Source organism: Phocoena sinus, chromosome 9 (assembly GCF_008692025.1).
Source record: "Phocoena sinus isolate mPhoSin1 chromosome 9, mPhoSin1.pri, whole genome shotgun sequence".
Taxonomy (NCBI): Eukaryota; Metazoa; Chordata; class Mammalia; order Artiodactyla; family Phocoenidae; genus Phocoena; species Phocoena sinus.
Window position 1 is genome coordinate 61,518,552 of NC_045771.1, and position 13,915 is coordinate 61,532,466.

The 13,915-nt window shown below is 33.9% G+C and overlaps 1 protein-coding gene across 5 annotated transcripts in view; it reads left to right on the forward strand.

The window, feature by feature from the left end:
- C1GALT1 (core 1 synthase, glycoprotein-N-acetylgalactosamine 3-beta-galactosyltransferase 1) overlaps nucleotides 1-12,969 on the forward strand; it is a 39,972-nt gene extending 27,003 nt beyond the window's left edge. For all 5 annotated transcript variants that reach the window (XM_032643339.1, XM_032643340.1, XM_032643341.1 and 2 more), the window contains 2 exons: nucleotides 1,643-2,310; nucleotides 8,039-12,969. In XM_032643339.1, the coding sequence (XP_032499230.1) occupies nucleotides 1,643-2,310; nucleotides 8,039-8,257 (887 nt within the window). In that variant the 3' untranslated portion in view covers nucleotides 8,258-12,969. The remainder of the gene's footprint in view (nucleotides 1-1,642; nucleotides 2,311-8,038) is intronic.
- Nucleotides 12,970-13,915: the final 946 nt, after the last annotated feature.

The following is a 13,915-nucleotide window of genomic DNA, read 5'->3' on the forward strand; positions in this document are numbered from 1 at the left end:
TTGCTTTATATCCCCTTCTTCTCTATTCTAGCCAACTTCCCATTCCACTGTTCTATAGTGTTTATAAGGCATTGCTTTATTTTACCCTCAGCACATTGAAACCTTCATACATACCTCTATTATAGCATTTCTAGTGTATGGCAAGTATTGGTTTGCATGCCAAGCTCCCATGCTAGAATGAATTCTTCTGAAGACACATGAATAATACATGTGTCTTATTCATCTTTTTATCTCCTGTACCAGTACATGCCTACTACAGAGTAATGAATGAATTAATAATTGAAAGAATGAGAAAGACTATCTACCAGATTCCAGCAGTAGGGAGAAGGATGTCTTGCTCTAAGTGAAACATATTGGGGATTGCTGCTTCTACCACTTTCCCCACCATCCAGAATTTGGTATATCTGTACAGCTAAGAGATTGGGCTCCTCAAGTATATGAAATGTGAATGCTCTCTGACTGAAAAGAGGGTAATTTTCTCTGTTTTTGGATTGTGAATTCTTGAAATTCAGAAGGACATGAGAATACTTTCATGCCCTGCCCAATCTTTCCTTCTACTCCCTCTCCATCAGTTAACTAGAAATTTTTGCCTCCAGTTGTTAATTTTTCGCAGGGCTGAGCTTTTTTAACTCACTGGTTGACCTTAACTTTAAGGATGTTTCCTCAGGATTCTGCCTAGAGCATTGCTACACAAAGTGAGGTTTTGCAGACTCATGCTGGTCCACAACTAAATAAGTATTAAAATCAGGATTAAATAGTTAGAAACCTTTATGGTAATTTGACAATAATTTTGAATAAATCTAGAAATAAAAACTTTGGGCTTGTATTTTATATTTATTTTTTAAATTTTATTTTATTAGTAATTCATTTTTAGCATATTTACATAAGTATAGGTCTCTAACTATTGGAAATAAAAATTGATCCTTCCCCAAGCACTGATCTGGAATATCATAGTTGGATTCTTCCTCTAGAGCAGTGTTACTCAAAAGGTAGCCTTGGCCTGACAGCCTGTGAATTGTTTGTTACCTGTCTGCATCCTAATAAGGATCTTGCACCAGGATGTAACTCAGTTAAGCTCGCTGCTAAGTGGACGTTTTGATAGGTTGTAGTAAAACTTCCTTGATGAAAGAAGTAACATGTTGCTTTATATTCTGGCATAAGCTCCCTATTTCTTTGCTGACCAGTGCTTTGAAAAACACTGCTCTAGACAATCTTGGAAATACTACCGCTACCTGTTCTTCTGTTTCTCACTGTTAGATTTGCATTTTGGAATGAGGTATGTTACTGTAAGAAGTAATCTCTGTTTTGCATTAACTCCTCTTCTTCGAACTGGGGTAGTCATGAAAGCATTTTTAAAACCACCTCAGGGTACTTGTAGAAATTCTTAGCACTAGACTCTTGTGGACTCCAAAATGAACTGCTTCTTCATTAGTTTGTCTTTACTGCCCTTCAGAAGCTTATTCACAGCAGTGAGAAATTCCTGTCAATGTTCTGTTTCTTTCAGCTAAATCACTAATGGTAAAGAGGTATATGGGGGCGGGGGGGGGATCTTTGAAATTGTTTAAGAAAATGTCTTCTGTGATATAATTTATTTGGATTTTACAGCTATGTAAATTAACTTTAAACAATTTCTGTTTAATAGATGAGAACACTGACATCGCTGAAAACCTCTATCAGAAGGTTAAAATTCTTTGCTGGGTAATGACAGGGCCTCAAAATCTAGAGAAAAAGGCTAAACACGTCAAAGCTACATGGGCCCAGCGTTGTAATAAAGTGTTATTTATGAGTTCAGAAGAAAATAAAGACTTCCCTGCTGTGGGATTAAAAACCAGAGAAGGCAGAGACCAACTATACTGGAAAACAATTAAAGCTTTTCAGTATGTTCATGATCATTATTTAGAAGATGCTGATTGGTTTATGAAAGCAGATGATGATACATATGTTATATTAGATAACTTGAGATGGCTTCTCTCAAAATACAACCCTGAAGAACCCATTTACTTCGGGAGAAGATTTAAGCCCTATGTAAAGCAGGGCTACATGAGTGGAGGAGCAGGATATGTACTGAGCAAAGAAGCCTTGAAGAGATTTGTTGATGCATTTAAAACAGACAAATGTACGCATAGTTCCTCCATCGAAGATTTAGCACTGGGGAGATGCATGGAAATTATAAATGTAGAAGCAGGAGATTCCAGAGATACCACTGGAAAAGAAACTTTTCATCCCTTTGTACCAGAACACCATTTAATTAAGGGTTATCTGCCTAGAACCTTTTGGTACTGGAATTATAACTATTATCCTCCTGTAGAGGTAAGTTTAGAAATTTTATTACTGTATAAATACTTAGACTGACTTTTGTTTACTTAAAAAAAAACTAATAATGTGTATGTTTCTTTAGTATCAATAACTAAGAATCTACCTTAGTCTTTTTATATCGAATGGCAGTGTAACAGAGTAGATGAGAACAAAGGTGTCGGCAGTGGTAATTCAACAAATATTCGTACTACTGTATGCCAGGCACTAAGAATATAGCAGTAAATATGGCCAAGTTCCAGTTCTTATGAACCTTACATTCTGGATGAAGAGACATACAATAAACAGGCAGACAAGTCAAGTTATAATATGATTTTAGGTAGTGGCAAGTGCCCTGAAGAACAGTAAACCCAGGTAAGAGGATGGAGAGTGACCCAGAGTGGAATGGGGTACTGTAGTTTAGGCAATTAAGGAAGACTTCTCTAAAGGGTAACTTTTGAACAGAAACCTGAATGAGGTTAGAAAGCAGGCTACGGGAAGATCTGGGTAAAGAGCCTTCACGTCTTTAGGAACAACGCATGAAAAGACTTTGAGGTTCAGAAAGACCTACGTTCAAATCCTGCTGAATGACCTTGGATGGACAGAATTTGCCTAACTCCTGAGCCTAAGTTTCCTCATTTGTAAGATGGATCTGATGTACCTGTCTCATTCAGTGGTAGTTACGGTGTAGGACCGTGTCTATCACACAGTGAGCACCTAAGAAGTCCTAGATCTCACTTGACACCTTAGCTTACATTCCTGAGAATTTTATCTAAAATACATTATTTTACTAAATGTTTCAGATGTATAGCTAAATATTTGAGAAGGAAATACTATTTTGTATCCAACAACCAGCTTTACCAAATATTAATCTTTTGTCACATTTGCTTCAGATTTTTTTTTAAAAGAAAAAGATATAGAACTAAGTGAGGCCTACGTACCCTCCTCAGTCCAGTTCTCTTACCTCCTTCCTCAGAGTTAACCACTATCATGAGTTTAGTACTTATAATAACCATGCGTGTTTTTATATTTTTCCTACATTTTTATGAATCTATAAATAATATATAGGATGTTGTTTTGCAGATCTTTAAGTGGAATTATACCTCATCTATACTTGAACATATGCCTTTTTCACACATTGAAATTTGTCAACATTAATGTATGTATCTGCTTCATTAATTTAGACTGCTGTGTCATAATCTAATATATGAATATACTGTAACTTACCCATTCTTCAGCCGATGTATATTTAGTAGGCTGTTGCTGGTTTTTCACTATATAAGCATTGCAGCAGTGAATGACTGGAGACTGGGAGTCATGAAACCTAGCTTTTAGACTCAGTTCTCTTGTTGATTAATATGTCTCAAGGCAAGTCGCTAGTGCTCTTCACCTTCTTTCCTCTGGCCCTAAGGTACAAATAATACACTTTGTGCTACCTTTCTCTTCTTCATGAGCCAATGTTTTCAGATCATCAGCTAGAACAGTGGTTCTCAACCAGGGGCTTTTTTGCTTCCTGGAGGACATTTGGCAAAATCTGGAGACCTTTTTGCTTGTTAACTTAGCAGTTGCTACTGGCACCTAATGGATAGAAACCCACGAGACTGTAAACCCACTAGGTGCTAAACATTCCACAATGCACAGGGCAGCCCTCACAACAAAGATCATCCAGCCCAAAATGTCAACAGCACTGTGTTTTCAAAACCTTGACCGAGAATATCTGACCCAAGCTTTAAGCTATCAGCTTTAAAAAGGAAAACTTGAAGCAAATCACTACCGTTTCAGCTCTCAACCACCAGTGTGTTCTTGTTACTTGCACAGAAATGATAGCTAATCCTTATGGCAATCCTGCATTTAAGAGGGGACAAAACTGGGACTCAGGAAATCAAGTAACTGGTCTATCCTGCTAAGTAGCCTAGGCAGTATTGCAAATCCACTCTGGTTCTAAAAGCTTGTGTTATTTCCATCATGAGTACCCCTCTCTGATTAATGGGATATGTGCCCCCGAAAGGAGGGTAGGGGATATGTTAGAATAAATATTCTTTTGTTGGGATAAATTCCACTTGAATAAACATTTTAAAACACAGTTTTATGTAATGAGGTTGTTTGAAACCGTATGCTAGCATCTTATCACTATTAGAGACGCAAGAATTTCCTAAACTATAAAACAGATGTATTCCCAAGTGTGCTTTTGATAGTCTATTTTTGTTTTGGTTTTAGTGAGGTACTACTTTGGATGCTTCTTTAGTGTAAACTCTTCTTAAACCATTCCAAGATTACTTGACCTCTTCCCTTCTTAATTCTGCACCCCTTCCCATACAAAAATATACTCAAACTCAAAAACATTACAAATGCATAATAACAAGTACACCTAATGCATGTAAGATTTTACTGAGAGTATCTGATATTGAGTACACATAACAGTAACAGTAAAGGGACATCATAATTGTCATTATTTTGTAACCAGCAAAATATCCTACTTTCTCTTTAAGAGTACTGCCCACAGTTCCCACCTACATATAGGGTATACCCAACAATATACTTTATATTAACAAAATAAATATTTCTATAGTACATATTTTATTTAAATTGTTCTAGCTTTTTAAATGGATGGAAAATTTTATGTTCCTTCTATAATAATTTGTGAGTTGTATTGAAGACTGTAAAATGGGCTTGGAAGTTCCAAAATTGACCCAACCTTCTGATATTGTCTCTTCTCTCTCAGGAGGTTCTATATAAACCCAAAGTGAAATCAGACTTCTATTATTACTCATCATTTAATAAATCATCTTCTCTCTAAGGGAGTTACTGTTTTCAAAGCCATCCTGAGTTTCATACATACACTTCCTCTCTCTAGTAATCACTAAAAATACACTGTAGAAAATTTTTTTCTAGAGGTTAGGGTGTGAGATATTCTAGATGATCAAAGAGTTATGTTCTTAAGCTGGTTGTTCAGAACTTTGCGTGCAGTTCTCTTCTCATACCACTTTCTCACTTCCCTAGAAGTAAGTCTATTCCTAGGAATAAAGTCTGTTCCCTACGAATAAAGTCTATTCTCTAGGACTACATACAGTCTATTCCCTAGCAGTAGATTTTTCACCAGAAAATTTGCAATCAGTCTTAATACAGTGGATTTAAAATAAGTGGATTTTAAAATATTTTAAAAACCCTCTACTTGTGAAATTGCCTTTTCGTAGGTCAGAAATGATCAAATATGGTTTATTATATTAATTCTTCAGTTTTATTTGCATTAACTCTAATCCATTTGAAACTTACTGATATATGGTTGATGTAGAGAGCTCTTGATTTTTCCAAATTGTTAACTAATTATTCCAGTACCATTTATTAACTGAGTCTTGCTTTCATTACTGATTTAAAAATACCTCCTTTATTATCATCCACTATAGCATTACTTATAGTAGGATCTGTATCTGAGATTTCAGTTCTATTTGGTTTTGGCTCAGTACCATATTGTTTTGAACCTTGTAGCTTCACAAAAATTTTAAGTTATTAAGAGTGTGTCTTCCTCTCCTTTACTTCTCCCTCTCTTTTAAATTGTTTTGGCAACTCTCATGTCTTTCTTCTTGTGTATAAACTTATTAATTTAGGAACGGTGGACATCTTTGCCCAGGATTTTTTAAGTTCCTTTTAGGTCCCTTAGTAAAGTTTTATACTTTTCTTCAGGTAAATCTTTATTTCTTAAGTATCTCCCTAGGTTTTTAGTATTTTTGTTACTCTTCTACTTGGGCTCTTTTCTTAAAACTTTTTAACTAGTATATACATGAAAGCTGTTTTTTTTTTTTTTAAAAAAAAAGCATCTTTAAAATCTGGCTCTCTTCCTGGATTTTTTATTTCTGATGATTTTTCACTCTACTCTTGAGTTTTTGGGGTATCCATAATCATATGCAAAGAACTAGGTATTTTGTTTCTAATAATTTTAGCTGGTTTTTTATAGCCTTTTATTGCTTATAAAGCTTAATAAAAACAGTATCCTGGCCATCCAGTAACAAAACAGTGCAATAGAGTATAACATAATTAATGCAGTAAATCTTATCAAAAATATTATTGCAATATTTCAGAGTTATATAAAATTGCTTCCAGAGAGGATCAGTAATTTAATATTAACCGCTCTTGTTCTAGTCTTTAGTTTACTATGCACTGGCCACTATAGTAGCCACTAACCATATATGACTACTGAGTGTTTGAAGTATGGCTATCAAAATTTAGATGTGCTCAGGTATAAAACTCATACTTGATTTCAAGGACTTAGCACAAATTAAAAGAATGATTTCATCAGTAATTTAAGAAATATTGATCACCTGTTGAATATTAAGAAAATAATATAGATTTATTCAGTTAAAATATATTCAAATTAATTTCACCTATTTTTACTTTTTAAGTATGGCTATTGCATGGTGTGGCTCACATATATCTACTGGACAGAGCTGGTTTGATAATCACAAGTTGACTTATCTGTTTACTTTTCATATTCCTATTATTAAATTCCCTAAAGTTGTAAAAAGTAGGCACCAGATAATTTTCCAGCATCTACTTAGTGGTCCAAGAAACCCACATATCCAGTATTTGTTTCAAAGGAAACGTCAGAGGAAATACAGTGGACAATTTCTTAATGATTTTTACTGCATTGTAAGCTACATACTTCCAAACATGAATTATTAAATGTTCAATTTAATAGGTCAATATGAATCTTCTCTGGGAACTTGCCAGACTGTTTTTCTCCCTGGGCCCCTGCAAAGACATTAGAGACTTAAGTTTTCTTGGAGTCATCTGAGTGAAACAGTCTCCAGATACCAATTCTGACCCCCAGATGACCTTGTGACTATTTAAGTCTGGGACCAGTTTTTTAAATTTCTGTTTTATTTTCTTGCGTTTTCATTCCTCTTTGTATGTTTGTTGTATTTTTGTTATTTTGTTTTTGTCTTGTTTTATTTAAATCTGCTCTCATGCCAACTCTATTAGAAATCTGTGAGAATTATATAACTGAACAAAGGTTTAACTTTGACCTACTTACTGAGGGCCACCTGAACTTGATTATTCTGTCAGTAATAGCTAACATTTATTGAGCATTTACTATAGGTAAAGCATGGTACCAAGTGGGTGACACGTTGTCTCCTTTAAGTAAGCATCTTTTGAACATAGGGAAATTGAAGCTTATAGAGATTAAGTAACTTGCCCAAGATTATATACTAGTAGGCAAAATTTAGACGCAAACCCAGGTGTGACTCAGCACTTCCTCTCTTAAATACTATACTGTTTGGGTTGATTTGTCGATGAAGTATTAGGTTGCAGACACATACTGGGCAAGGCTTTGTAGTCATTGAATGTTCCAAAGGTGTCTTTCTGAGGCTGAGCCAAGCAAAACTTCATAGTGAGAAAGTTATGAAGAGAAAGCAAAACTTGGAGAAATAGAGCATTATCCTTTGTATAGCTGACCCTTTTATTTGAAGAGGTCTCAAGCATTTTCTTTTTTTGCTAATCCATAGGGCATGAGAGAATATTGTTTCAGTTAGATATACTTCAGTAACTTCATGTTTGATTTTAAATCATTGGGAACTCTGAAAACTCTTGGTTTCTTTCACAGGTCTAATAAATTATGTGCCTCTGCTTTACTTTGCCAGCCTTAATGCTTGGATTCTGTTAAAATTAGTGTTTCCTTTATCAGTATTTGAATATTGTATGTTAACAATGTGCTATTTATTAATAATGCCTGTTTCCATTACTTTTTTAGGGTCCTGGTTGCTGTTCTGATCTTGCAGTTTCTTTTCACTATGTTGATCCTACAACTATGTATGAGTTAGAATACCTCGTTTATCATCTTCGTCCGTATGGTTATTTATACAGATATCAACCTGCCTTACCTGAGAAGATGCTAAAGGAAATAAGTCAAACATACAAAAACGAAGATACAAAAGTAAATCAGGAGCCCTTGAAAGAAAAACATAAATGAACAGAGGTAAAACGTCTAGCATTGCACTGAAGAAGAACTTCTCCATTTCTGATATAGAACACTGGAATCCCAGTGAGGAATTCTTTCTAAGTGAACATTCCATGTTAGAAATTTTTCATATGAATGACTGTAAACTGAAGCTTTAAGTGAGCTGTGAAGTCTGTTGAAATGTGTTTTGATACAGTAATATATATACATATATGGAAAACTTGTGTTTTTAAAGTGGTGGCCAGGCAGAGGAACGAGAAGAGATTTTGTTGCCTGTTCCTGACCACATGTATTATTTTCACTGAGAAACTAAAACAGTTAAATTTGCTAAAACTACACTGCATCATTGTTAGTAACCCACACACGATGCTACACAGATCTGCCTTAAAGAAAATTTAGAAGGAAATATTGTTGCTCAGTGTTGCTTGTAAACCCAAAACATGAGTTTATATTTGCAGTATGATATAAATGAACCAACCCCCCACACACACACACATCCAACTTTTGTCTAATGAAAATTTTGCTGTGACTATTTATAATTGGCAGTATTTCTTCCAGAGTAAGGTAGAATAAGAATGGCACTTGACCTAAAGTGCATTAATAAAACCACATTTTGAAATTATCATGGGCCTTGACTGTATTATATACTTGGTTCTAATTAATAGTTAATCTTTTACTGAGTCCCCATTGTCTCTTTCCTAAACATGTTTAACCATTCTTGAATGCCATTCTCAACTATTAATATTTATTTACTGAAAGTGTTAATAGCATTCTGTAAACAGGCATTTTTAAATATTTTATTCCCAAATTTGCCCATTGTTAATTATGGGTAACTAATAAATAGTAAATGTAGTGCTATTTGGGGATGCTTTTCTTATATTAGTGCCACTCTCAGGAATCACTAAGTAACATTTTTAACTGATTATTTAAAACTGTCCAACTACATAATTACAGTTCCTTTCATTCTCATCCTGCTGAGAGATGAGAACTTGTTTGTGCCTTTCATAACTTGTTTAAAGCAGAGTTTTGAGATTCATTTTCAGGCTCTGAGGTGGCTGTTACACTGGCAAAATAATTTGTGAGATTTTGACCAGAGTTAATTAAAAACATTAAAAAATGCAGAGTGCTTAAACAAATTGAAATATGTCAGATATTAAAAGACCAAATACTTAGTTTACGAATAACAGCCTGAATTTTGATGCTGACTTATTTGGGGATGATTGTTTTGCCAATGGACAGTTCTTGATGACATCAAAAACACATTCATAAATGTTTTGTTCTAATTTTAGGTACCCTCTATTTAAAGAATTTCTGGAAGGAAAGAAAATTTTTAATTTTTGTTGTCTTTCACAATATCATCTGAGTGTATCCTAACAGAATACTTTACAGACTTTCCATAAGATTATCTTAAACGTAACAAATAATTTACATTTCCCTTATGTTTTATCATTATGCTAATTTTATGTGGCTGTCATGCCATTGATTCTGCTGCTTAGCTAAATAGTTTATATTTATTGTGCCAAAGCATGTCAAAACCATGACCTCTTTCAGCTGTATATTTGAGAGGATGTTCATCTTAGTGGCTAATTATGGATTACTCTGTCAACATAGTGAAAACTTATACCAGTTTTTACCAATTGAATTGTTTTTTGTTATTTTCATGATGATATCATCTGCCAGAATTTCAAGGAGTTCATTCTATTCTTTGAACAACTCTTTACCTTGGTATGGATAGGAATTTATTTGCAGTCCGTACATGCTACTTTTCTGTACTAGAAGTATAAATGGTTTACCATAAACATCCAAAAACCTTAAAATTGATTCATAGGAAATCAACATTGTGATGAATCCTGGGGTCTGAAGTCAGACTGCCTGGGTTTAAATTCTTGCTCCATCACTAGTTTTGTAACCTTGAGCAATTTACTTAATCTCTCTGTGCCTCAATTCCCTCATCTGTAAACTAGGGACAATAATACTACCTACCTCACAGGATTTATATGAGGATTAAATGAGTGAAAATGTGTATGGTTTTTAAAAACACCGTTTGGCCCAGAGTATGGAGTGCTAAGTATAAAGTTTTCTTATTATTCTTTACCTTGGAGTGTAAATATTTGTTTTAAATGAATGAGAAATCTGCTTTAATCAAATCAGGTAATAAAGGAAATCACTCATACATTTCTTATAATAAGTAATAGCTAGTTTTTATTTGATGCCTACTCTATGGCAGGTAACGTGCTTAGATACTCTGTGTTAATCCTCACAAATTGGGGGTTATTCCCATATTATAGATGAGAAAACTGAGGCTCAGAAAACTAGAGTCATTTTCCACTGTCAGAAAGCTACTAAGTAACAGAGCTAGGATTTATACTGGAAGCCTGTGTATTCTTTGCCCCATGTTAGCCTTGAGGTTAATCATTAGCATTATTTCCATTTTTACTTAATGGCAAGTGACATCTGATGCATTGGCCAGCAGTAGTCAAATTAACCAGCTAAATTGTCATAGTGGTTCTTAAATTGTTGTTGTTATTATACTCTTGCCTGGGAGCTTGTTAAAATGGAGATTTCAAGACCCCAATTCCAGAAATTTTGATTCTATCATGGGACCCAGGAGTATGCATTCTTACCAGATACCCTGGGGCACTGGTTCTCCACCAGTGTGTGGTCCCAACCAGCAGTATCAGCATCACCTGGAAACTTGTTGGTAATGCATCCTCTCCTGGGTCTCACCCCAGACCTACTGAATCAGGAACTCTAGGGGTAGAGGCTAGCAATTATGTTTAAACAAGCCCTCCAGGTGAGTCTTATTCAGCATTCCCCTAAAACCTGGTGATTCTGATGCCAATCATTCTTGGATACTTGCCCCAAAAGTAAGGTTATGTTTCAAAAATTCAGATAAAGCATGTTTTAAATGAGTGTAGTTCAGCATCACACTATATTAAATGTAAAAGACTAAAGATAATTTAAAGGGTCAGTGGATCATTCATTTTGGCAAAATTCTTTAGCTTCTTCAGAGTTACTAATATCAGGGCCCACAGTAAAATATGAAGTTTAGTAATTTCATATTGGGGCAGAAAAGTTTCAGTAAATACTAGTAAGTATATATTAATTCATTAAAAGCATACTTAAATGAATGTCATAAAAAATGTCCACAGTTGTTAGTAGAAACATTTTAAATGGAGGTAGCAAAGTACTATTTTATAATGTGCAGAATGTTTTTCTGCCAATTCATACTATCAAAATTTCATCACTTTTCAAGAATCAGTTGACTGTCCTATAGGACCTAATAAAGAAAAAAACTCTCCAAGTATTTGATAGAGCACATAAAACCAGATTTCATGATGATAATGACTTACTGTCTTTTGAATTAAGATTTTTGTCATCTGGGTAAATGATTTTAGTATGGTCTCAAAACAGGCTTTTGCTATCTTACGTTCTCCAATGTCTACTTGTATTTTCAAGTGGGAAGTTCATAGATGATACAAAGCAGATTTTTATCCCAGAGTTCAATTATTTGTTTTCAAATAAACTTCAGAGGAGTTTTTGTTACTGTAAGAAGATTCGAAAATAAATCACTGACCAATTTTTTTTTAAGTATGGTAATTGGATTTGAGCATTAAATTTACTAACTGGTTATTTTCATAATTGTTTGAGTATTAATTTTTCACTTCCTTGAGCCCGTTATATTGTATTATTACCAGATTGAGGCTTGAAAAATCCTTCATTTGATTGATTAGATCAACTCTACCGTTTTATTCATTTAAATTTTCATTTCTTTAGAATATTCTCTGACAATTTCTGCTTCTTTGTATTTATTGCCCTTTATTTCCTTGATAACTAACTTCCATTTTCTAACTACTCTTAATTCTGCCTTCGCAAGGTTAATTTGGCTGTTATTAGTGATTAGAGTTTGTATGTATCACTTACATTATTTTATACCTATTAATGTTAGGTTTCCCTATGAGGTTGGAAGTAAAAATTTGTCTAAGAATAATGCCTGCTGGCTCTCAGGATACTTGACCTACTTAAAAGTCTACAATGTTAAACTAATGCTAGATATACAATTAAATGAAGTAAAATTATTTGGATTCTATTACTTCCCAAATTCCCCTTTTCACAAACAAAAAAAACCTCATTTGCCTCATCTCTCTACTTATTTATAATAAGCCTGACAGAAGCATACTTAAGAAATCTAGGGGACAACCTGTGGTTTATTTTGTGCTAAATGTAACCTCTGTTGATTTTTAAAAGATGGCTTATGTTTATATATTGGAGTTGAAATAGAGATTTAATTCAAATTAGAATAAGAAATTTTATAAATTCTCTTTAGAGAAACCAACTCTGAAACTAGTTTCAGAGTTGAATAATGCTCTATTTCAATTCCTTTACCTCTCTAGTTTTTAGTTTATATGTGTTAAGTTTAAATAACTTTGCAGGGCCCTGCAAATTAATAATCCATATGAAGTATATTATTAGAGGGAAACTAATCTTACTGCTAAGCAGTGTGTTATATTACCCAGTGAACGTTTGTGTTTTGGAATTTAAAAATTATGTAAGGTAAAAGTATCATGAATGATTTAAAAATGTCTGGTGACTTGCTTATTTTAAGTGATCACCAATAAGTCAGAAAAATGTATTTTTAAATATGTTTTTTAAAGTGCCTTTTGAACATTTTTAAACAATGGATTTAAACAACTGCGTAAAATAAATTACCATGTTTAAAGCTGTTTTATCTGATTATTTTTAACTGATGTAAAAGTTGTGGGAGAAACATTGTCTCTGATGGGTAGTTTTGGGGTTGTTTACCAAAAATATTAAACTATTTTCCCATCAAAATTATTCAATTTAAATAGGCTTAAATAATTTTTACTGCAACATATATTATTTTTCTTTAAAGCAACAAAATATTCCACCTCTGATTTTGAATAATGTGCCTCAAAAAACAAAAACACCTAAGCTGTAGGCCAGGTAAGTGTGTGTCTGTGTATATATGTGTATAGGTATACATATATGTTATAGAAAGAGAAAAAGATTGCTTTTCTATTTCTTGGTATATTTTGATCTGTCATGTACACTGAGAAATTAATTTATTCAACTAATTATTTATTTAAATAATTGTGCCCAGCATCTACTAGAAATACAGTGGTGAAGAAAATATACAGGATTTCTGTTCTCCTAGAGCCTTAATTCTACAGCTAGACAATAAACAAATTAATAGATGAAGGAACAAGATATTTCAGAGAATGGTGGTAGGAAGATAAAAGAGTGATATGGTAGAGCAATTTTCTGGGTGGGGTGTCAGGGATGACCTCTGAGGTAATATTTGCGCTGACCTGAATGACAAACATTTTATATGCTTCAAAAGGCATTTATTTATGTCTATGAAGTTCTTTGCTCCTACTATGTAAAAAAATAGTAATAATAATGTTTCCCACCTTTGTGTAATCATGCTTTGGGCATATGTGAAGGCTCATTGAAATGTGATCTATAGGCCAAAATCTTTGTGGTTTTAGGCATATTTCATACAAAGCTCAGGTCTATTGATATTAGATCGGCCTGGGACTTTTAGGATATGAATAAAAATTGACCTACCTCTTCCTAAGCAGATTATTACAGATGTTCATAAGGCCCCTGAGGCTAGCCTGTCTGCCTCAATTTTCAGTAACTGCTACC